Here is a 24785-nt window from a genome sequence, read left to right on the forward strand (position 1 = left end):
CCTGCGATGCTCCAGTGGGCACGGGGCTGAACTGGCAGCCAGCACTAACGGCAGTGATTTCACCCTCTGTCTCCCTCACCTCTCAGATGTGTGGCCAAGAGCCAAACCAGCTGTGCTTTCCAGGCGGCTTCCAGCTTTTTTTCCTCCCGGGTAGGTGAGCCTGGCCTTGAAGAGACGTGCACGCGTGTTCATGCCTCGGCCCTTGAAAAGGAGCGGTTTCTTATCAACCGCATTGGAGCGGGGAGGGAAGATAAATCCTCTGGAGGTGAAGCTACGTGGCACGTAACCACTTGGAAGGGAAAATGCCATTGTTGGTGCTGGTACAATGCCAGCGTACTTGAGTAAAATCTTGGCTGAAGGTGCCTGTACAGCTTGTGTTGGGGAAGGGTAGACATCTACTTCATTTCCATGTTTTTGCATGGGTTTGCATCTTCTGCAGTGGGTGCTCCATGCGGTTCAGCTGATGAGGGCTTCCAGGAGAGGGGAGTGCTGCTGGTTGTCTGTGACGGATAAATGCTGTCCTCCTTCTGCAGCCTGGTTCATCCCCACGGCAGCCTCGGGCAGCGGAGTCGCCGAGGGAGCCGGCAGCTTTAGCCAGCGTGGGGATCCTGCACTGGGACAGGCCTTGTGTGTGCGGTCAGGAGGTCCACGGACCCCAAGAGCATCTTTGATGCTGCTGGGATCTGCCTTCTTCCATGGGCTCGTCTTCTGTGTTGCTGGATGCCTGGTTGTGTTTCTCTCAAACTGAAAGCTTGCGCTCTGTGACTAGCTGAGTTTGGATAATTCAATACCGTCAAGATGGATGGTGTAAGAAATGGAGGTCGTGTGGCAGTGAAGAATGCAAAGCCTGGAAGGAAAGTCACATTGGCCTTGGGCAGCCCACAGGCCTGGAACTGTGTCCAGCGCCAGCAGAAAAAGGCACTGCTTCCGTGAAAAAAGATAGCTGGCAAGTGTGTTCCCTAACAGCATTCGTGCCTGCTTCCGAAGAAGAAATAATGACTGTAGGGTAGGGGTAAATGCAAGGCGACAGTTCTGACAAACAGGGTTGCAAAAAGGAAAGAAGGGATGAAGTTGGTACCAGATTAAATTTAATTAAGAAGGAATCTGACAGCTAACTGACAATTTGGCCTTCTCTTTGCCTGTCCTCCTCTGCGGCCCGGTGGCCGGTGCGCTGTGGAGTGTTTTATCAGCAGGCACATCCCCGGTTGTCCGAGACGGTTACCGGGGCTGCCCGGAGCCCAGCCCTGGACAGCTCGACCTTTCCCGACGGCGGGAGGTAACGCCTCGCTGACTTTTCTCTCTCGCTGCTCTATTTGATGCATCCGCTTGCAGAAACCTTGTAAGGCAATGTGAACGAAGACGTGTCCTGTCTCCGGAGTCGTGTCTCCTTGACATTTCCTTTTTTGCCTATCAAGAGGAATAGTAGTTGCACCTGCAACTCATTAGACGAGTAACTTACATGTTGTCGTTTTACACTGGGTACACACGTGTTATGTAAACCCTATGAATGACAGATTTGACTATAAGAATGTTTTTGCTGAATTATGTCGCTTGCCCTGCCTTCCACACAGTTTGCAGAGGTCTGTCCTCACGGGTATACTTGCTAAAATAGCGTTACATGGACAGGATGGCAATGAGCAGCTCCGTCAAGACCTTCCTTAGTCTTTTAGGAGAAAGCCCTGGTAAGTCTGGTAAAGGCTTTGGAGTCAGTCGAGGAGCTAATTAGAGGCATCTCGGTCTGTGTAACACCATAAGAAGCGAGTGCTATCTAGAAAGCAGAACATCTGGCGGAGAGGCTGATGAGAGCCAGGTGGGGGGAGCTCCGAGGCGAACGTGAGCGCTACCCTGTAGGGTTTGTTTATAGCTCTTTGAATTCGTAGGAGGTTACTAATTTGTTGGATTTCTAAAATTGTTATTAAACCAAATGCAGACACCAAAGATCAAACGGCGAAAGTCTGAATTGACTTCAGTTTGACACAGAAGAGCCTGGCTGTGAAGGGTGATCGGTCGCTGGTTCCTGGGGATGGTTTCTGTCCCTCATTCCCCTCTCGGCTCTGCCCTCGAGATCCCCCGCGGCCGCCTGAGCTCCTCCAAACGAGAGGAGTTTGTTTGCACTCTCCGCCAGTGGAGAGTTTTTCCTTCCCCTGAGCAGGGAATTTGTTTTGCACAGGGAGAGGTTTGGGCTCTGGAAAGTTTATGCTCCTTCTCTTTCTTTCTTTTTTGTTTTTTTGTGTTTTATTGTAATGATGACATATGGAAACTATTTACACAGGAGCATGCTCTGCTGCACTGAATGGAAATGTTGGAGTCCCGGCTGTATCGTTCCGGATGCCTTGTGTAAGCAGCCAGCTGGTTTTGCTTTTTCTTTTTTTCTCTTTTCTTTTTTTCCCCCCTCCCTCTCTCCCTTTTCAGGGAACGTCTGGGAGAAGTTACACAAGTGTGGAAGGAAGCATTGCCATCTGTGAACAGCTCAGTTCGTTTGCTTTGCCGTGCCCCTTGTACTGTGAACTTCACAAACACCGGGTTTCTTTTTTTGCTGGGAGGGGGGGAAGACTCCTTGCCGTGACTCGTCAGCACTTTGACTCCTTTCCCGTTAGTTGTTCGTGTTGGCTGGTGAGCAAATTCTGCTGCGTGCCCAAAGAAGAGAGCGTGGCACACGAAGCCTTGCCTTACCACCACGCTCGTGCTTAAAAGCTCTTTGTCCCACAGCTGAGCCTTCCAACAGCTCGCACTTAGAAACACCCCGCCGCTAAGAGAGCGATAGGGGAACGATTTGACTGAAGTCTGAGCTACCTTCCTCAGAGGGGAGGGGAGAACACATTGAGTTCTGCAGAGAGCAGAGGCAAATCTTTTGTGCGTGGCTTTCCCTTGAGGAAGCTGCGAAATTGAGGATCGGCTTTCGGAGGGGAGGGAGGGAGGAACTTCAGCTCTGACTTATCTCCCTCTCCCCAACACCGAGCACAAGCACGGCCGTTTCCCGGCGCAGCGGCTGCCATGCGGTGGAGAGAGCCGCCTGCCATCTACTTCGAGGATTACGGGAGTCCTGTGGAGAGATCCTCCTATCTCATTGAGCTCGATACTAATGGTAAATGCCGTCGGGGATGTTGTGCAGCACGAGCGGAGCGGAGGTTGCATTAGTCTGTGTCATTGTTATCATGGGAGCAGCTGAGGAAATTAGCTAGCTGGAGGGCTGCCAAACAAACAGTCAGAGGGTTGCTTTTCAAATTTATTATTATTTTTATTATTATTTATTACCCAGATGATGCTGTTGCCTCAGGATGCTAGATCAACCTTCTGGTACCTGATGGGGAAGGAGCTGATCCACAAAACGCAGCTCCCCACCGGAACACTTCCCCAGTACATTTTCTGTTGTCCATGCCTAGAAGGATGATATCTGGTTCAGACAGGAGGAAAACATCTTGGTTTCTCAAGTTATTTTTTTGTTTCTGATTTGCACCTTTGGGTGCCGTGTTGTTTTTGCAACCTCGATCTCACTGGGCCATCTCTTCTGTTTCAGCTGCGAGCCCTCGGTGTGCCAGGCAGAGAGGGCTCTGGGTTTTTGTTGCGCTGTGTCTTTCCCTAGTGTTGAGCCTTTTGCAAAGAGAGCTTAGTCTTTGCGAAAGAGCTGCTTCAGGGTTCAAAGTAGCCTTGGCATCTTTTGATAGGTTATGGAGTTTTGGTGGTTTGTTTAATGCTACAAACCTTTGCTGATTTGACCGCAGTATGTTTTGATGTTCTTAAATTTTATCTGTAGTGTAATGCTCCAGTAACATGGTAATATTTTAAGCAGTCTGCTGAATGTGTCCCTCTTCCCCAAAAGAGCTAGTGAAGCCAAGGTGTTGATTCTGTGTTTTTTCAATATCCCCTGAACCGTGCGAGAGGAGTTGGGCTCGGATTTTCTCTGAACGCTTGCTGTGTTTTGAAGGCGAGCTATGGAAAGGCCTGAAACTCTGGCTCCTGTCAGCACCTTTGCTGGTCAGAGCAAGGCATCCTTCAGCCTCGCCCCAGCCACCAGATAACGAAGGAGCTGCAGGCGACGTGCGGCAGAGCCACCCAGGTAGCATCACGATGGCACGCGTGGCTCTGGGCGCCTTCAGACCGCAGGGTGTGCGGGATAGGAAGAGCTTGCCCCCTCTGCTCTGACATACCGGTTGCTTGTGCGCCTCGGCAAGGTTTGGGGGAGGTTTGATAGCTCTGCGCCTGTTTATGGCAACGCTTGAGGTCTTTGAGGCTTGGGTCTGGAGGCCACGTTGTGCTCTGCCTCTGCTGTGACCCGGGGTAGGGTCCTGTGGAGGGGAAGGCAGGCAGGGCGCAACTGCAGGGTGGTTCGTCAGTCGGTTAGGATGGGAGTGAGAAGTGGAGAATATTTGTCTTCTGGGCAGTAAAGATCTTCAGCAGCGAGTCCAGGTTCCGATGGAGATGTGCTCCTTCTGCAACTCTGTGAAGTATTGGCTGCAATAAGGTTTTGCTGTCAGGCTGCAGTTTGAGGGAGTCTGTCTCTTTGAAACGCATACACGGTAAAAGCTTCATAAATAAGAACATTGAAGAACTTTTTAGAGCTCACAATGTTAACGCTTCTGATTTTTGCACATTGCTGTCATCTTTTATTTAAAAAACACGCAAACCCAGAACACTGCCATTCCAGTTCTGTGGATAAATAAAAAGCGCTATTTTTTTTTTTTTTTTTTTCCTCTTCTCTCCAAGAACTGCGCTCATTCAAGGTGTAAAAAAGGTGTGGGGAGGAATCAGCCTCATTCAAACATTCATCCAGATTTTGAGTGGTATTTTAAGGGTATGGGGGAAGCAAGGGTGATAAATAGGCTTAAATGCTGCAGGTTTCTCAGGGATTGGAGTATGCAATCTGGAAAGTCTTCACACATCCCAGATAAATGTTACCTTAATTTGATTTGAGGGTGGAAAAGGCAGCTATGGCCCTGCGCTGAGGGGGTTTCGCATTTCTTCCCACTCCCTGCCTTTCTGCCAGAAGCCCGTGGTGCTGTTTCTCTTGGTGGGTGCAGAGTTTTTGGTGGGGACTCTTTCTCCACTCCAGAGAGTGCTCTAGGAAGACTGAATCAGTAATTCACTGAGGATTATTTTGTCGTAGCAAAGAGATGAAGCAAATCTTCAGCATGCTGTCATGAGAAAGGAAAAGAACCTCACTGTATTTTTTCCCCACTCCCAGATAGCTTCTTGTAACACAGAGAGAACAAACTACCTCATCACAGCTGCTGTGCCCGTGAAAAGGGGGAGATTGGCACTTTTGCCCTGGCGAGATCGATTTTGCGTGTACGCTCTTTGGGAACAGGAGGCACTGGAAGAGGGAGGGCTCTGCTGAGAGCACAGACAGTGGTTTGGGTAACGACTGAGACTCCGGAGAGCCAAGTGCGTGGCCAGCTCCACCACGGGTTTCACGCGTGGCCATAAGCAGGTCTCGCTTCTGTGGGGTCTCTGCTCACTGTTCTTTGTCAGAGGTGCAAAATGAAAATCCCAGTCCCGGAAGAAGACACCGAGTGACATTCCCTTTTTGAATAGTAATTGTCTTTGTGCATGTTTTTCATGTGTCTGAGTAACACTGAGGCTGTAGAATGCAAAAAATGGCAAGTGTTCTGGAGTTTATGCAAGTGCCCTGCATAGCTCTCCATGTGTAGCTATGCTGGGCATTTGGCAATGGAATTGTCATTTTTTAAATGAAATGTTTAGTTATGTGATCTGGTACAAATGTTCATTTCTTTGTAGGGCTTTACTGATGAGAGAGGTGCACTTAAAAGTTTCAAAATCAGTTTATGGGATATGAACAGAAAATTGTTCTTGCTGTTTGTTTTCGTCAGAGGAGTATTGGCACTTCTCTGCGCCAAAAAGAGTGTGGCAAAGTTGCGTTGTTTGATGAGTCTGTAGAGCTCTGAAAAATGAGGCTTTCTACTAAAAATACTGACTGCTGCTATTAGTGTACTGTACAGCTTCTATGCTCAAACTGGTTTCCCTTGCCTGTGGTTGTCCTGTACTCTATTCTTCCGTGGTTTCTCCTCCCATTAAATGCAAACAGGCGGTGTTCCTTTAGCAAGCCCACTTTTGTTTTGTGGGTTGGACATCCTCAGAGACTTCTAGCTCTGGTGGGAGCTAGAAGGTGGGAGCAGTACGTTTGTCTGCGTGCAAGCTGCCGGTTTCCTGGGTGCTCTGCCACCTCTTGATGCTCGTCCCAGTGCCTGGCTGGTTTGCGTGCCTCCTGATCAATCTCAGCTCACTTAATTGTAAATCAGTGTTTCTCTTGTTGTACTGGTGCAGATGGAGGTAGCTATGACGTTATTAGCGACGCATCCAGCCCTGCGGCGGGGGACTGCTGTGTGCAGCAAGGCTCTGCCCGACACAACTGGGAAATGAACTACCAAGAGGCAGCCATCTATCTCCAGGTGAGCCCTGCTCTTTGCGGTGTTGTGTGGAAAGTGGACTGCTGAAACTGTGCTAGTTCTTGGTTATAGGAAACACCGAGCTTCCATTTTGAGGTTAAAAGTTTGGTGCTTTGCAAAGGAATCTGCTTGAAGAGTGGGGGGATGCTGGAAGTACCTGAAGGTTGCTTCATGATGAGCTATGGCAAGTCATTTGGGAGCAACTGAACAAGCTGCCCATCCTCTCCCATCTTTTCCTCAGTGCCAAGCCCTGTACTAGTTGAGGGATTTAGCACGCGTTCAGTTCTGCCGCCTCGCCGTGGAGATTTCTGTACTTGTCACAGATCGTTGTTCTCCCTCTCCAGTCGCTCCAGGGGGAATGGTCAGCGCTCTCCTGGAGGCGTCTCATGTGCTGGAGGTGCAGGTCCTAGTCCAGCCTTGGCTGCACATTTGGTGGGTGGCCCTGGGATGTTCGTGTAGCATCAGTCAAGCCCTGCAGGTCAAGTAAGACATGAAAGAAGATAGAGGTCTTGATTTCTAGTGGAAGAAAGCATGCTGAGATTCAGATCAGCCTAGGAGTGAAATTTATCCTATTTAAAAAGAAAAAGCAACAGAGACAAACAAACCAACCCCACCCATGCTCCAGTTACAGGAAACACCATCGTAAAATCAACGAAAGTGTAATATTTTTAAGATCGCTGCACAGTCTGGTGTGATGAATTAGCTACCAGAACTGAGCTTCTCCCAGAGCTGGCCAGTCTGATATTGTTGCTGGTTCCCTTACTGTCCTTCCTTCCTCCTTCTCCTCGTTCCCTTTCAAAGGCTCTGCACTGCAGTTTGAGATGCTTCAGACCCCGTTAGGTTTTTTGCTTAAGCCACTGCAAGGTGATTGAAACCATTTGTTCCTCCCAGCTCCTACCCCACCAGACTGAGAAGTATTGCTTCTCTGACATTTTAAAACCGGGTGGGCTTGGACCTTGGTAATACTTCAGCTTCATCGTGTGCTAGAACAGAGCTAGCAATATAATGGTAGCTCCAACCCCTCCTGGGCTTTTGTTTAAACTCCTGATTATTGAAGATGCTCTGCAAAGGGTCATTGAGTTGCTGCAGTGTCTGATGCTAATGTACGCAGCAGGCTTGGCCCTTCAGATGCAGATTATTCTTGCTGCTGCCTTGACCAATGCTCATGACCACAACGTCCTTGAAATGAAGTAGGCATAACTTAAAGAGCATGCATATTGCTTGTTCGAGCCAGTAGCTGCAGGCAAGGGTGTCTTATCTGAGTAAGAGGACTTTGCTGTCCAGCACCGTTCTGAATTGCTTGGCTACCAAGAGGCAGAATTTAGACTATTTTTCATTCTGCGCGTGTGTTTTGTCAGGCGTGAATAAGAATGCCCTGCTGATCTAAGCCAGCGCTCTCTTTGAGGAGGGGGTTGCGTTTGATGGAGCTTGCTGCTGGGTTTTGTCCTGCTCGCGATCTGGGTCGCTGACCCAGCAGTGTGTGTGTGTTTGTTCTTAAATAGAATGTGAGTTTGCCTGAAAGATGAGTAAGTGAGAAACATCTGAAACCCTCTTCTGAATTAGTCTCAAGAATGCTTCACTTCTTAAAGGAGATCCTGTTCCCTGACCTTGTTACCCATTTGCAATCACAGTGATTCCGCTTCGACACTAATAGCTTACTGTCCTTACAGTAATTGCCTACCTGGGAAGATGTTAATTTCAAAAAACAAACAAACAAACAAAAAACAAACCAAAAAACAAACAACAACAAAATAAACAAAAAAAAGCTTCTTGTGCATCTGTGTGTCTCAGCTAGGGAAAAGTGATCTCGTATGGCAGTTTCCAAGAGGCAGCAAGTTTCCCGTGAGTGACTAAAGCTCCCTTACTTAAACCAGTGAGTCAAAAAAGGGAAGAAGCTGTTAGGTGGTTCTACATGAAAAACCTCTAAATTCTCCCCAAACTAAGTTTTGTCCTAGAGGGGAAAATACTAATGATGTGGCTGTTTAAAAATCAATTGTAAGGCAAACTGTTAAGATGGAGTAGCTGACCTTTTAATGTTAATTAAGCTTTCTAGTTAAGAGGGAATGACAAATCAGCATAGAGACTTGTTAATTTTTCATGGAATCTATCTTCTCACATTCCTGAAGCAGAAAACACTGCGTGTGCTCCAGTGTTTTCTCCCAGACGTTTTGCATGGCCAAGATAAGGAGGAGCAACTGTCAGCCAGGTGCCCTGGAGCTTATCTGTGTGTTTTCGTATTCTCTCCTGGAGAAGTTGAGTCAAATAAGCCTGTAAACATGTGGAAGTGGTTGCAAGTAGATGAAGTGTTGTGTTTAGGTTGGGATGTTGACAAAAGTTTCTTTGCTGACCTTTATAAACTCATTTTCAAAAGGCTCGAAGGTTCCTGAAGCAGGGGTTTGTGCGTGGGAATGAGTTTCATTACTGAAATGTGCCTATGAGCAGAAGGGGACGTCCCGTGTGTGTAGGGTTCACTTCTCCATCAACAGATCAATGTCAGGCTGCGAAGCGGGAATAGTCTGTTGGGAATTGTATCTAATCCCTATAAAAGTCCACGTTCTGCACGTGGAAAGCTCTGTTATAGTACCAGGAGTCACTAATGCTGTTCTCTTCTTTATTCCTGCTGCCTTAGGAAGGAGAAAATAATGATAAGTTCTTCACTCACCCCAAAAATGCCAAAGCACTTTCTGCCTACCTCTTTGCACACAACCACCTTTTCTACCTAATGGAGCTGAGCACGGCACTGCTTCTCCTGTTGCTGTCTCTCTGCGAGGCGCCAGCTGTCCCTATGCTCCGTCTTGGCATCTTTGTAAGTACTTGCGGACGAAATGAAGAACTCGGCCTGTTTTGCAGGGGTGGATAAGAGGAAAAAGAAGGCTAAATGTTGAGGAAGAAGGTAGCAGTAGGAGGAAAAAAACACCTGGTTTGTTCTGTAAATTGATCGACAGCAGATATGTCAACCAGCAAAACATTCTTTTTTCATCTGAGGTGCCTAGATCATGGTGAAAGTGACATGTACTTCATATTATCAATTTGTGCAGTTCTTAAATTTTGTAACTGTTTGAGAAGCGTGTGGTTTTTGCTTTTTCTTGAGATAACCTAAGAATCTGTGTGCTTTGGCGGGGTGGTTTTAAAGTCATCGTCAGCTTGGTGCCGTTACCCCAGCACCATCACTGGTTCCTAGAACACAAACAGATCTCAGCTTGGGACAGGCTGCTAAACCTGCTCCTGTCCTCTCCCCCCAGTGCTGTGAGGAGTCTTTTTTAATGCGTGCATGTGTTTGAGGGACTCGAGCTTTTATGTCTAACCTTGTGGGTGAAGGGATGCACAAACTGGTGTGTACTGTTGGCAGTCCATGGCCAGTTCGAGAGGTACCGCTGTCAGGCACGGCGCTAGGAGCTGCTGTTACTGGTGGGAGAACCTGCATCTGCTTTTGGAGCTGTTAATGGCACCCTAGGACCGTGCCAGGGGTGTAGAACAGCCATGACAACCTTGGGGTCAAAGCGTTCCTCAGAATGAGCCAGGGCTGTGACTAAAGCTGAGGTCGTAAGAAAATCCTGTCATCGTCTTTGTGGTGCGTTTTGCATCTGCCAGCAGAGGAGGGGTCCATCAGCGCTTCCAGGAGCTGCGTTCTGTTCCAGAGCTTGATCAGGACCCTGGCTGTGGTTGGGCAGAACATTTATTTCAAGAGAAAACCCTTCTCTGTGTAAATTCTCGCTGCCCGGCAGCTTTTCTTCCAGTGTTTCACTAAAAAAAATTGCAGTCTCAAACTTTTTTTTTAAAAGGTTTTTGCTCCAGTTGCTGGTGTCTTGCCCTTTTGTTTCAAATGTATCAATACATTTTTTTGATGTGTTGTTCAAGTCCAAAAGGGATGTGGATTTCCAGGAAATTCAGGGCTGATACTGAATAGAGGTAAATTCTACGGGCTTTAATAAAAGTGCAAAGCAATAAATATAAAAACTTTGAAAAACAGAGCGCTGCACTAGCTGTAAGAGTGGCCTTGGGTTTTCCTGCGTGTCACAGAGCTGTGCTTGGACGGTTGTCAAACCCATGGGCTTCTTGAAAAAGGAAGGGCAGAAACGTCGCCTCTGATGTGCTGCTGCTTGTAATCGGAAGCACTGGTTTAAGCTTTGCTGTATTGTAACAGGTCCATGCAACCCTGGAGCTGTTTGCGTTAATTGTGGTAGTCTTTGAACTCTCGATGAAGATGAGGTGGCTGGGCTTCCAAACCTTTATCAGGCACAAGAGGACTATGGTGAAGGTAAGTTGTCTGTCCGGTTGTCAGTGTTCCTCCTTCAGCCTCTTCGGGAACCGAAGAACCAGATTAAATGCTGGCTTGTAACACAGCAGGGATGACCTAGCCATGTGTCCCAGCTGCCAAATGATTCATGAGAGATCTCTAAGCTTTCGGAGACACCTCCCATCCTTAAAATGTCCAGATAAATGGGTGGTCAGTGAAAGCATTGCCTTTCCAAAAAGGAGACTGCAGCTGTGCCTCTCATTAAACCCCTTTTTTGCAGACTTGCGTGCTGTTTGTACAGTTCATAGAGGCCATCGTGGTGTTGGTGCGGCAGACCTCGCATGTCCGGATAACAAGAGCCCTGCGCTGTATCTTCCTGGTGGACTGCCGTTACTGTGGTGCTGTCAGAAGGTGAGCAGTCAGCTGGCTGCGTGCTCTGCGGTCGTGCCTGGCACTGGGGTGGAGTAAAAGCGCTCTGATCCTGCGGGCATCTCAGGAAAGTAAGCGTCATTCGTGAGCATTTCAGATCTCGGGGGTGTTTTGTAACTGCGACTGAAGCAGTCTTGCCTGTGTGGGGAAGCTTCATAGGCAGCAGCTTTGGATGTGCTCACAGTACACGGTGCTTATGTGTGCTGTCCTCAGCTGTATCAACTGCCTCGGAGAGCACAACACGTGAACGTGGCTGTATTGTTTCTGGCTCCTAGGTTTGCCTGTAAACTGCACAATGAATCACAGAGCTAGTCTTTAGTCTGGAGAAGGAACCTTGACAGGGTGACATTAGTATTGTTTGCAGCACCTAAGGGCTAACTGCAAAGGACAGATAGGTAGCTTGGAAACGATCTTTCCTACAAGAAAAGGCTGAGGGAGCTGGGATTGTTTAGCCTGAAGAAGAGAAGGCTGAGAGGGGACCTGATAAATTCCAATAAATATCTTAAGGGTGGGTGTCAGGAGGACAGGGCCAGACTCTTTTCAGTGGTGCCCAGCGACAGGACGAGGGGCAACGGGCACAAACTGAAGCAGAGGAAGCTCCAGCTGAACCTGAGGAAGAACTCCTTCCCTCTGAGGGTGACGGAGCCCTGGCCCAGGCTGCCCAGGGAGGCTGTGGAGTCTCCTTCTCTGGAGATATTCCAGACCCACCTGGACACGGTGCTGTGCAGCCTGCTCTGGGTGACCCTGCTTGGGCAGGGGGTTGGACTAGATGACCCACAGAGGTCCCTTCCAACCCCAACCATGCTGTGATTCTGTGATCTTAATTTACCTAGCTTTCTATTTTTAGTCCTTGGAGGGAGTGGGAAGAAAGTCCTCAAGTATGGTGTGGTGTTGAGTTTTTTTTTTCGTGCCAACCCAGAGGAGAAAACATTAAAGTTTTAGCTTATTAATGTTTTCTTATTTTTCAGAAATCTGCGACAGATCTTCCAGTCCCTCCCACCATTTATTGACATTCTTCTCCTCCTGCTTTTCTTCATGGTGATTTTTGCCATCCTGGGTGAGTTGTATTTATTGAAGATGAAGTGATGCTCTTAACCAGTTAATGTCCAAAAGCAACACAAACAGCCTGGATGAGTATAAAGCTGATCAGATTCAGAGTTCTACCAGGATCTGCAATTTATCCCACTTTATCTGCAGTCATCTGGAGGGCAGAATTAAAGATCTAAAAAATCTAGAAGCTGGGTATTCAATTTTGAGACAAAGGTCCTTCTGACCTCTTCCAGAGAATAGTATGTCGTGTGTGTGTGTGTTTGCGATTTCCAAGTTCTGTTTCCACCAACGATTCCTCAGTCTTGCAAGTCTTGCAAAGTCTTCCTTTAGTCTACGTTCCCATGAATGCATGTGTCTGTAGTGTACCTCCTACAGTCCGATACTCAAGCCATCCCCAGAAGGTTTGTTTTCCGAAAGGACCGGTGAAATGCCAGTGATGTGTCTTGGGAAATCTGTATGGAGGAGGCCTTTCGGATACTCTCCTCTTCATGGTGTCAGAGAAGGCTTACTCTCGGTGTGCCCTTCTCTTTGGGAAGAGAGACTTACCACTCCGCTGCTTAACATTAACCAGGCTTTATTTTTGTTTGTTCTTTCCCCCTTTCTTCTCTCCTACTCCGCCTTCTCTGCTGCTTCTCTAGGATTTTACTTGTTTTCTCCTAACCACTCGGATCCGGTGAGTATCACTGATGCTTTCAACTGAAGGTTACATTTTGACATGCTTAAGAATCAAACTTCACAGTGTAGACGCAGCTTATTCCTGTGTGGTGGCCTGGGAGGCCAGATGCTCGCTGGTCAGCGGCTCCTTGGCAGTGTTACCCTGGTTTACCCCCTGCTTGGAAAGAAGACAGCGCAGAGAACTTCCTCAGAGACAGGATGTCCCAAAGGGAACGTTCGTGGCATTGTTTCTTGTTCTTGATGTCTTAGTTCTGTCAAACGAGCCACCTGCCACTGTCCCCAGGGGAGGAAGGGGTCTGGGTGAGAGCTCGTCCGCCTCTCGCTGTGCCTGTCGGAGTCCAGCAGCCACCAGTTCCTGCTGCTGCCAGTCTGTGGCTTGCTGGGAGTAGCTACTGCAAAAATGTGTAGATGAGCTTTTAATCGTTGTATCTCTTCACACGCCATCTCTCAGGGACCTTTAGAAAGGACCTTTCCCTATGGGGGAGGCATCAGGGAATTATAGAAGTGCCCGTATTTACGTGGGTGGGTGGGTTGGGTGGTTGTTTTCTGAGTGAAACGTCATGATGAAATTCTGCTTGCATTTTGTCATGGGAGTTTTTTCTTTCAGTACTTCAATACCTTAGAGAACAGCCTCGTGAATCTCTTCGTGCTTTTGACCACTTCTAAGTAAGTTCATGCTTTGCTAGCTCAGTCTTTCGCTTTGTCCCCAGAGAAGTCTAGCAGAGCCCAGAGTTCATTTGCAGAAATGCTCTGTCTTCAAATGTGACCCCTTTCCTCTGCGTGTGAGAGAGGTTTCCTGGGTCAGCCTGCATGGGAAGAACTGGTATTTCGTTTTGTTTTAGGGCACTGTGACCTCAGATGCAGAGTTATCTCTAAGCAACTCAGACCACTTCATCACTGTGAGGGCAATAAGGGGGGAAACGGCCTTATTAGGCCTTGGTCCAAGAAGGGAAAGTTTCTGTTTGTGCTCCTTTGTCAGCCAACAGTTTGCTGTTGTGAAGTAACTTCCTATTCCTCTGCTTTGGTTCACCTATCTGCTCTGAAAGGGGGATAACAACAGTGGGTAAATATTGATCTGCTGTCAGGGAGAGCTCTGAGGATTAGGAAATTAGCAAAGGATGGAATAAATCTTAGGTTGTAACACTCTAGCACCAAGGCTGTATTGCTGTCGTTGCTAAGTATGCAAGCACAACCCTTAGCCACATTACAAATCCCCTTTGCCCATTTGGTTTTCGGGATGTCCAAGGCATGTGCTTTTCACATTTATTTTGTTCACCATGCCCCCATGTTCTTGCTGCTCGTTGCTGGGTGCAAACTTCTGTGTCATGAGCAGCCACGTGATTTGCAGAAATGTGCAGATCTATGGAAGTGGGTTTACACACCCCTCCCCGGTGTCCTGTGCTCTTGCCTTTGTAGTGGGAACTGTAGCATGAGCTGTTTGGTGCTTAAACTTGTGTCTTTTTCGGGTGCAGTTTCCCTGATGTGATGATGCCATCTTACGCCCGGAACCCCTGGTCCTGTGTCTTCTTCATAGTGTATCTCTCCATTGAGCTGTACTTCATCATGAACTTGGTGAGTCCCCTGTTGAAGCACTTGACTCCTCTCTGCCTGACTTTGGAGTTCATTGCCCAGCGGAGTCTTGCCCGTTCCCAAGAGTCCTCTGTAATAATCTTTTGGCAGAATACTTCTAGAAATGGCAGCGTTGCTACACATAGGAGTCTTTTAATGTTTAACCACAAAGAGTTGAACTAAATCACAGGGAACAGAATGATATGAGTATCTTTCAACTTCTCTCACATTAATATCAGGCTTGGAGTGACCTACTCAGTTGCATGCAATTTATTGTCCTTGTCTGTCTTAATTATTTCTCATAAAATGGCATTTTATTATCTGGGCTTGCCTAAAATACTTTGTAAATCAGTTTGAAGGGGATGGAATTACCAAGTATGGCAGGACTTGAAGAGTGCTGATAACTGCAGTGTGAGAGCATGGCTGCTGTGCTGGCTCTGCTTCTTGCAGCATCTAGGGCAGGGCCAAGGCCAGCTCAGGTGAGGGTGTGAGGAGTGGAAAAGGGATTGTCAAAGGACATGAGGAGTTCTGCAGCCCAAGGTGAGTGATCTGATGCTTGTAGTGGGCTTGGATTTTACCACTGCTGTCCTAGATGGAGGGTTAGTTTTAATACGTGTTTGCCAAAGCTCCCATGGAAGGGTGAATCCAGAAAGCAGCCCTCAAAACCTGCTTTCCAGGAAGAGATTAGGGCATTTTAACAAAGCTTTTGGTACTGTTTTCTGTTGGCATGTGTGGGGTTTAGCCTTAGCTCTTAAAACCACTAGTGAGTGTCAGGAGGCCAGAAACACCTGGACCTCTTCCAAAAAGTGGAACAGTGTGCGTGTGGTGTGCTTGGTGACCCCTTTGTGGGATCCCTTATGGCCAACAGGCCCTCGCTGACTCCGTTCTGCCTCAGTCCACGTAGCGCTTAATAAATCCCTCCTGCAGCCGACGCCTCTCCTGGCGTCTCGATGTTCCTGCCTGTTCGAGAAGCACTGGCTCAGGTAGCCGCAGAGTGTAAGGGTGTCTCCTGTCTTCTCTCTGCAGCTTCTCGCTGTTGTGTTCGACACCTTCAATGACATCGAGAAGAGGAAGTTTAAGTCCTTGCTGCTGCACAAGCGCACGGCCATCCAGCACGCCTACCGCTTGCTGATCACCAGACAGGTATGGGGCCCTGCAGGGAGGCTCCGAACAGCCTGGGGTGCGGCAGGAGGGGAGGGCAGCCATGTTCTGAGAACACCAGTGGTCTGGAGCGTTTAAAGAGCGTGTTGCAGAAAAGATGATTTGTGTCTGTTGATTGTAATCATGCTGACCAAGGACTATGTGTTTTGGTTTTTTTTTCATTTGTGTAACTTGTTTGTATCTGTTTCTGGAGGAAAACCAAAGTAGTCTGAATTTCAGTGCCGTGCAATGTTATGGAAGTGTCTTAGTAAAATGAGTGAAGTTTGTTGGACAGCATGCAATCATTGGTTTCTCTCTGGTTCAGTGTGGGTCACTTGAGGACTTGCTTCTCAAACACCAGTACTTAGAGGAGGGGTGGATTATACGTGTGGAGGTACAGTACCATTGCTGCGTACCGCATGAGTAAATAGTGCAGAAACAGGAGTAATTTGCCTACAAATAACTCTTTACGGGGACAGAGCACTGGGAGAGAGTGTTGATTTCTTGCTTAACTTGTGGAGCCGAATGAGAAATAAGGCCCAAAATAACTAACCCACTTCTAATAGGTGAGTTCATGTTTAGGGCACATCCGTTATAGGAACAGGTCCTGAGGAATAGCTGATAGTCTTAAAAAAGCACCAGTAATGGGATCTGTTAGGTGGTCTACTAATTTCCCAGGAGGAGTGGCTGAACTCCGTCACTTGGGGTGCCTGGCTGGACAATTTTCACATGACAGGGCAACAGGGAAACAGCTCTGCATTTGCTGGAGGGACCAACTGCTGGGAGAGCTTTCTGATCTCTGTGCTCTGGCTCTGGGATAAGCTCAGTACGTTAAAGTAATAGCTTAGGGTACTTGTGGGGCTCAGTTATAATGACATCTTACGATAATGTAGAAATTCTGCTTAAAACAAATCCACAGCGAGAATTAAATGCGCTAGCTTCTGTGTGCTTTTGCCTGATGTCGCTGCTTATGACAACATTCCCTTGTTTCTAGAGGCCGTCTGGAATTTCCTTCAAGCACTTTGAAGGGCTGTTGCGGTTTTACAAGCCTCGGATGTGTGCCAGAGAGCGATATCTCACTTTCAAAGCACTGAATCAAAGCAATACTCCTTTAGTCAGGTAGGATGGATGGTCTTACTGCTGCGCCCAGAGCAGGGAGGTTGCTTTGCTCTCTGAAGCTAGGCTGTACTCGAGAGAGGATGGCTGGGTTTACAGAAGGAAGCTTGTCTGGGGTGTGGGAATAGAGTTATGCGATGGAAAGGATCTGTGTGGGAAGCAGGGAGCTTGGCGGGGTGGATACCCTGAGAGCTGAGGTTTTCCTGTGGAGGTGATGGAGTTCTGCGTGCCCTCTTGTGGATACAGCTGCTGGCAGTCACCAGGCAGCCTCTGCTTCCACCTCCCCTGCCAGAACTCAGGAGCGAGAAATTGAGGAACGGCGTTAGAGCCTGCAAGGAGCATTTCTTCACACAGCGCGGCCTCGCAGCTTAACAAGTTTTTTGTTTTTTTCCAGCAGCTGGCTGTGTCCCCCAGGGTTTTGTTAATTAAAATCTGGTTCTGCTGGTGGTTTCAGGACTGTCATCCTCTGTGTTATGAGGCAGAGAATTGCCATTCTGGCGGGTGGGTGCGGCTAACTCCAGCCAGCATGGCAGTAGAGGGAATCAGAGCAGGAGGCCTTCCTTCCTTTTTCCTTTGTTCTGGCCACAGGCAGGCTCAGAGTGAATCTCCGATGAAACTGGTGCTGCTGCTTCTGCTCAGAGTCAAGTGCCACAGAGAAGTATTGAAAATGGCAAAGGGAGAAAGACTGAGTTCTGAAATTTAGGCACCTAGTGACACCAGTAAGAGTCTGAGAAGTTCAGCATCTTCGCTTTCAGACAGCTAAAAGCTGTTCTAGGCCTGACCCTGAGCAGCTAGACAGGCACTCGTGTTGTATGAGTTTCTTTGCTTTTGTGTCCTGTTTCAGATTTCATTGTTACCTTCAAAAGAAGATGTGCAAAGACATTAGAAAAGGACTGTACGAGTAATTAAGACAGTCCAAGACTTCTTCATGAAGAGTAGTACAATCTCTCTGCCTTGGAGTTTGCTGTCTAAGCCTCAGGTCTTTCCTCTCAGTGGTAAAATTCTGGAGTTCAGAAGAGTCAGAGTCTCCTCTAAGGGCTGTAGCATTACAGAAAGAAGGTAGGCTTTGCCAGGCTGGGAACAGGTCAGTGCTGAGTTACATCAGCTGTGGTTGTGGTTCTAATAAGGAGTTAATAACTTCCAGGGACTCTCTGCTGATGATGCCTGACAAGGACAATTAAGGAGCTAATCAACTCCAAGGCTCTGATCGGATGCTTCTTTCTGTTTTGCAGTCTAAAGGATTTTTACAATTTCTATGAAGTTGTTGGCTTAAAATGGAAGGTGCGTATTTATTGGGTGGAGAAGAGGGGAAGGATGTGTGGGAGGGGGAGCAAAGGAGGCCAGTGATTAAAGAGAGGGTGAGCAAGAAACAAAGGCAATCTAAAAGAAGCGGATGATGGGGATAAGGCGGGTCTCCATCACTGCACGTTTTTGTAGGGATGTGGCATTGGCTACTTCTGATCGTGGCTGTTCCGCTTCCAGGCAAAACGAAATCGCGAGCACTGGTTTGATGACCTTCCACGGACGGCATTCCTTATTTTCAAAGGTATCTGCTGTGTTTTCGTGACGGCATGTGTTTGACTAACAGAAGGAACGCTCCTTTACAAAGACAGGGCCCTCTGAAGGGACCTTCGCTTATGTCCCTGGTAAGCAGCTGAGGGAAGGCCTATGAACAAACTCACTGCATATTCAGAGCCTCCAAGGCCAGAGCCCTCGGAGTCTCCAAGGAAGACTTCTGTCATGTAAATATTCCCCGTGCTCTGACCCAAACCTTGGCTTCCTTAAAATAAGAGACTTCTTGGCAGAAGCTTTGTAGTGAACCAGACCCTGAGATCATGGGGGGCTATTCCTTTTTCAGCAGAGAGGTTAGGTGAGAGTTTATGATTGCTGAATCTAGTGGAGTTTATGGAGTTTCTCCATATCCCAGGCGGCAAGTGTGGCGTGGGATTTGTGCTTTCACTAAAGCTGCTAGGCTTCCTAGTCCCAAGATGTGGTTGTAGGGCTTGTACGGGTCAAGTGCAGCGGCTTGGGAAGGGGGAAGAGGTCTGAAATACCCATCAGTGTAATCAGTCTTGCAAACGCATTTTATCTCCCATCTCCCAAGTTTCCCGACTGCATGTAGCCATTCAGAAATAGGAACTTATCTGCCATTCTTTTGCAGTGTTGTATGCTAGTGGGAAACAGTTAACACCATCTTGATCCAAACACACAGCTGCCACAGGAGTCCTACGCATACCTCTGCCGATGGACCCAGCCCTCCTTGACAGCTTGTGTGTTGTCCCAAACACAGGCAGTGCTTCAGCAGCTGCATTTTACTTATATCCACACCACAGAACTAGTACATAGAGGGGAAAAAAAGAAAAAAGGCCTCTCAGGGGTTAAGGATAGTGAGTTCATTGCTGCTAAAATTCTAGAGGGATTTTGGACTTGGTCCCGAGAAGTAAAAGTTAATAATCTGCTAATCTGTTTAGCTTCTGTGCTGAGGATTGGTATGAAAAATGTCTCTAAGGAGAAGACAGAGGAATCTGTGAGTGAGGTATGGAGGATCGCGTAAACATTTGTTTTGTCATACTCTCCTTCATGCAGGCATCAACATCCTTGTGAAGTCCCGCGTGTTCCAATACACCATGTGTAAGTAGAAGGAGCGAGCCGTCTCTCTGCTAGGCTCCCTTGGTCCCCTGGGTCTGGTACGCTGTGTCTGCCACCCCTCCCAGGCAGTGGTGGGGCCTGGTCTTTGGCCTGAGCTGTGGATCGTGTACAAATTCTGGAGTTTTGGCAGAGGGAGGGAATGCGTACCGACCACCACTGCGGCCTGGACTTGCAGCTCTCGCTGTGTCGAGTCTTCTGGAGAGGCTCACTGGTTCCTTGCTTCGTGGCTCTGATTCTGTAGGAACCAGCTTGTTGCGTTTCGGTAGGTCGGTGGTTAGCTTTCACAAGCCTTGAGGTGTTTATCTTGCAGCTGAAGGATGCTGGGTAAGGAACTGCCTTGACAGTCAACCACCTTCTTCTGTCTGCACTTGAGAAGGTGCAAGCATCCTCGCTGCTGGAGGGATTGCTTGGCAACTGCGAGAGTGAATCTGTGCTCCTCTCCTCTAGAGGAGAAAGAGTGCTTACTCTTGGTGCTACTTGCTGTGTTCTAAATGTTGTGTTCCTACTCAGAAATCTTGGGGTTTTCTGACTGTTGGAGGAGAAGCTGTTTGTAAATTGGGCTGCTAAATTAAAGAGGGTTGGCTGGGGTGGAGAGAGGAGATCTGAGTGAAAAGTAGAAGTCCTGCACCTTCAGTTCTCAGGATTTGAATGCTGGGGAACAGCGATAGATCCAAGGTGACGGGGCTTTGCCCTGCACTGTTGGGGCCCCAGTGGTTCTCCAGAACTAGGGGGAAGCTGGAATACGCAGGTAATAACATGGCAGAACATAAGACAATTGCAAGTAAAAATGATCCAGCATGATGCAGACCATTTTTTTGTTTTAGTTTTGTTTCCTTCTCAAGATAAAGGTACTGCATTTGTTAAAGGCCTGGGAAAAGTCAGGGTAGAAGACACTGCCAAGTAACGAGTTCAGTTTGTTTGTTTGAATTGGAAATAATGGCCCTACCACTTGTGCTGTATTGTGCTCTTTTTGTTAGCCTGGGAAATGGATGTCCTCTGCTCCGGGAGTGGTTTTGCTATGGGTTTTTGCTTTGTTTTCCAGATACCGTGGTGGCTGTGAATGGAATTTGGATTCTTGTTGAAACCTTCATGCTGCAAGGTAGGAAACATCGCAGCTTGTTTCTTGACTATGGTGCTGGGAGACTGAAGAAAGGGAAGGCTAGAAAAAGTTCTTCTTGTGTCTTGCAGGAGGGAATTTCTTCTCCAGAAACGTCCCATGGAGCTACATAGTCTTCCTCACAAGTAAGTGGATGCCTCCCAACAGAGCTGTGTCATTTCATAAGGAGTCGGAAGGGCAATAGACAGCTCTGTTCCCAGAAGAGTAGTCAGTCTGAAGTTAAAACTTAGGCAGGGGTGTACAGACTCCATCTAGAACAATGCTGTGCCTGGCCGGGGTTGTCAGCATCCACACAGACCTGTGTGAACACTGCTGCTGTTACACAGCTCCCTGTGCCGCTGCAGTCTGGAGAGCCTCTCGCCTCTGGCACAACAGTCTGAAAAAGTGGCTGTATCGCCCTTAAAGCTGGCTTCAGCCCTGGGAGCAGAATGGCCTCGTTTGTTCGGCACAGCGTGCAGAGTGATAAGCTCCTCCAGATTCGTGATGGCTCTGTGTGGGGCTGCTCGTGTTGATCTGCGCTGGCTATTCCAGGAGGCATTACCAGCTCTGATCTGATTGCAGCTGCGGGCTGGCTGTCGGCCACATGAAGCGAGGCAGTCTTGGTGCAGTACAGAGCGCAGGGGCATGCTGAGGAGAAGACTGAAAGGACTAGATGAACTAGCTGACGGGCTGAGTTTCCTCACTGAACGTGTACCTTAGTCTTCCTTTTCACCCCAAGTGTAAGCAATTGCATCTTCATGAGCTGGTTCATTGCACTGCCACGGAACTCTCCAGTGATGTGAATTCACTTCCCTTCTCCTGCCAGTGTCTCTTGCTCAAGAATAAGCAAAGTATAGCTCCAATGAATCAAAATAGTGTGTAAAACTGCAGCAGGAGGTTCTCTGGAGAACCTGGGAGAGGTTGCTAACCTGTTGTTTGGCTGCTGGGTAGCTCTAGTGCTTCCCTGGCCATTAGTCTGCAAAACACTTGTCACGAAAGTTTGAAGGCAGAGGCACTCTGCAGCACTTCTTTTCACGAGGATGTTGTCATCCAGCTCTTCGCTTCTCCCCCACTGCCCCTCCTTGGAACCTGGGAAGAAGGATTTGGGGATGACAAGCAGGGCATCATCATGTTATTATGGTGTTCTTTAACGTACAGGCTCACAGATTGCTGCCAGGACAGAGGGTGAAAGTGGATGGCTCCCCTTTGAAAGGATCTCTCCCTGCAGGTCAAGGCTGGGCTGTGGGATGTGGATACGTTCCCCTGAGACAGAAGGAAAGAAACCAGCAGGACTGAATTCCCTGAACCACTCCCTGACCTTTCCTGCAGGAGCTTGTGCCTCAACATTTATAGCTTGGTAGTCAACAAATTATTTTGTAGACTGCTCTGGAGAGAAGTCACCATGAATACAAGAATATGTGTTGATTTGGAGGGAAAAATCTTTCTTTGGCATCTGACCAAGAATAGGGAGGACGGGTGGGGGGCTGTTAAACCTGTGTTCAGAACTCCTGTACTTGAAGCAGCACACATCTTTGAGGGCAAGCCTTTGCATAAGCTGTCCTCGTGATGCTGCTTATTTCTGACCGTAGCTGTCATCTTGTTTTACAGTCTATGGTGTGGAGCTACTCCTGAAGACCACTGGACTGGGGCCCGTCAAGTACCTGTCCTCAGGCTGGAATCTGTAAGTGTGCACTGATGGTTTTGAGAGATATGGTGAAAATTGTTGGGTTAGAAAGACCAACTGCTGAGTTTTTAGGCCTGTAGACAAGGCCATCAGCAGGCTATTTGTCTGCCCTTGGCCTTGTGTATCTTGTTCAGCTGGAGCAGCACCAAGTACATCTTCTCTGCTGAAGCACTGGTGATAAATCATTGCTTATATCTTTTTTTGTTTTTTCTTTCCAGCTTTGACTTCTCAGTGACCCTGTTTGCATTTTTGGGGCTCATGGCACTGGCATTTAACATGGAGCCATTCTACTTCATTGTGGTCTTGCGACCCCTTCAGCTCCTGAGGTGAGCCGGGAAGGTGGGGAAGGAAACAGCCAGGCTTGTTATCCATCAGTCCCGTCGGGGACCGAGCTCCTTACCAGGAGAGGGCAAGGATTGCTCTGTGGGTACGTGACCACGGCAAACAGGAATCGCGTGGGGTAATGAGATTAGCCCGAGTTATCAAAATGAATGATAACAAAAACTTGGGATGGGATGTGAAACCCCGTGCTTTGGAGCTTAAGCTGATCTCTAATAGAGATCAAGGGATTTACCGGGGGCAGATTATCCTTTGTCTGCCTTCGTGGGGTTCTTACACCTCCTCTAAATTGTCTGATGCTGTTCAGAGAAAAGCTCTTCTGTCAGGGTGAGAGAGTCTGAGCCAGTTTAATAATTTCCATTGAATTACCAGAAATTACAGTTTTCAAAGGCTGCTGCTTTCTAGGGTGAAGCACAGCCCTGCTCTAACTGCGTCTCCCATTTTGAGCAGGGCTGCGGCCTGTAACCTCTCTGCAGCTCAGTCAGATGCGTTGGATTAACCCTCTCGTTTCAAGGCTGTGATGGAGGTACATCCACCTTCGCAGGAGGTGTTGAGAGCCACAGGGGAAGGCAGGCATTGGAGGCAAAATGTTGTTTTGTGAAAAACAAGCTAATGTAATTTAGCTCTTCAATGAGGATTTAAAGAACACTTTGTGACACTCAAGGGGGGAAAAAAAAAATAATGTTTTCTCTGTTGCTCCCCTGCCAAAGCCTGTGTTTGGCAGCTGTGTTTTCTCTGTAAAGGCTGATGGAGTTGCCAAATCTTAAATTAGCAGGCACAATGTAGTTTTCTTCCATCAATTTTTATTGAGTCATGGGAGAAACACAGAAACGCCTGTGCCTGAGGAAAGGGGTAATGAATCCTTACCCTGTACACAGGGCTTATGATTTTTATTTTTTTTTAAATAGCTATCTCTGCTTCACGCTCTGTAGAACGATGTAGACTTTTCATTGAGATTCCTCAGTCCTGTGAACACTTAGCTGAATGTGTCATAAACATTCAGATGGGACAGCGGGATGTTGTTAGGTGAGCAGAGACCGCTTGAGCAAGAGCAGATCCTGTGAGCATGGTGTCGGGAAACCTTGCTGCTCATTGACCTGGGAGGTCCAGAGAACTGTGGTGCCCTCTTTAACTACTTCCAGCAACACCGGGAAAGTTGCAGCACATGGGTAACTACTGGCTTCTCCTTTCAGGCTATTTAAATTGAAGAAACGCTACAGAAATGTCCTGGACACCATGTTTGAGTTGTTCCCCCGGATGGCCAGGTACTAACTGTGCTTCTCCTTGGGTGATGGTGAGGAGAGCGGAGTGGAGGTTTAGTGTCTGGGACTGGGGTCAGGCTGGGGACCTGTCAGACCTGCTATAGCTGTTTATGCTCTGATCTGTCAACAGATTGTTACTGATTCTGCAGTGTGCTGCCGTGGGTTGTTAATCTTCCAAATTCTTAGAGCAGTGTGCGATAAGCAACACTCCAGCACCCTGGGCCACCTCCTACTTTTGCGTTAGGAGGAGAACTAAGAGTCGTTTAAGTTTTCTCCCCCATCCCAGCTTCTGATGAGAGGGGAGGCCCATTTGGCAGGAACTTTGGCGTGAATGTACTCAGCCCCAGATGCTTCCCTGTCCTTAGTACAGCCACTTGAGAGCGTTATTGCGAAATGGTGGGGCAGAAGGAGCTTGGGGTTTGAGTGGGACATCCTCAGACTTTACTCCCTTGAAGGAGCAGAGAACCCTGCTCTTGGCACAGTCCCTGCGTCCCAGGACATGGAGAGGGCAGAAGCAGTGTGTGGTGTTCTTTATTAAAGAAACTGTGGAGAGACGTTTGTTTACCAGAAAAAGGCAGACTGGGAGCGAATCCAGGCTGCTCTTTAGTTTCTCTCTTCAGCAAGCAGCAAGATCCTTGTCCAAGGACCTCTTGAACGAGAGCAGGCAAAGAACTGCAGAGCTGCAGCGGCGGGGTGGGTGGTCTGGGGTTTTCAGTGCTGCTTCCCATCCATCCGACATTCCTGCCAGAGCAACCAGCCTGTGACTTGGTGTTTCCCTGCCTTAGCAACCCTTCAGTAGCACAGTATTCTCTCTGTTTTTGCCTGCAGCCTGGGTTTAACCCTGCTGATCTTCTACTATTGCTTTGCCATTGTTGGCATGGAGTTCTTTGCTGGTGTGGTCTACCCGAACTGCTGCAAGTGAGTACCGCAAATCCATGCCCCTCTGCAGCGGTTTCGGTGCGCAGCCAGTAGCAGTGAGCTGTGGCAGCTCTATCTCCCTGCAGAGAAGGGGCCAGAGGATGGGTCTGAACGGGGGTTTGCAGCGAAGGCAACAGGCTGCAAAAGCCTATGATACAATTCGTGTCTCTAGGTAAGGCTGGATGAAATGGCTTTTGCACTGCGTTTGGAAAGGGAG

At 48.1% G+C, this 24785-nt stretch overlaps 1 protein-coding gene across 2 annotated transcripts in view; it reads left to right on the forward strand.

Annotated features, from left to right (window-relative positions):
- The window catches only part of TPCN1 (two pore segment channel 1), a 52157-nt gene that overhangs the window by 17531 nt on the left and 9841 nt on the right, over positions 1–24785 (forward strand). For both annotated transcript variants that reach the window (XM_075434464.1, XM_075434463.1), the window contains 19 exons: positions 6283–6407; positions 9034–9210; positions 10549–10662; positions 10922–11052; positions 12039–12127; positions 12759–12793; positions 13403–13461; positions 14268–14367; positions 15391–15507; positions 16499–16623; positions 17853–17901; positions 18103–18166; positions 19207–19251; positions 20312–20368; positions 20458–20511; positions 21974–22046; positions 22268–22375; positions 23582–23653; positions 24479–24568. In XM_075434464.1, coding sequence (XP_075290579.1) covers positions 6283–6407; positions 9034–9210; positions 10549–10662; positions 10922–11052; positions 12039–12127; positions 12759–12793; positions 13403–13461; positions 14268–14367; positions 15391–15507; positions 16499–16623; positions 17853–17901; positions 18103–18166; positions 19207–19251; positions 20312–20368; positions 20458–20511; positions 21974–22046; positions 22268–22375; positions 23582–23653; positions 24479–24568 — 1684 coding nt within the window. The remainder of the gene's footprint in view (positions 1–6282; positions 6408–9033; positions 9211–10548; positions 10663–10921; positions 11053–12038; positions 12128–12758; positions 12794–13402; positions 13462–14267; positions 14368–15390; positions 15508–16498; positions 16624–17852; positions 17902–18102; positions 18167–19206; positions 19252–20311; positions 20369–20457; positions 20512–21973; positions 22047–22267; positions 22376–23581; positions 23654–24478; positions 24569–24785) is intronic.

This window comes from Opisthocomus hoazin, chromosome 13, assembly GCF_030867145.1.
Source record: "Opisthocomus hoazin isolate bOpiHoa1 chromosome 13, bOpiHoa1.hap1, whole genome shotgun sequence".
NCBI classification, from domain to species: Eukaryota; Metazoa; Chordata; class Aves; order Opisthocomiformes; family Opisthocomidae; genus Opisthocomus; species Opisthocomus hoazin.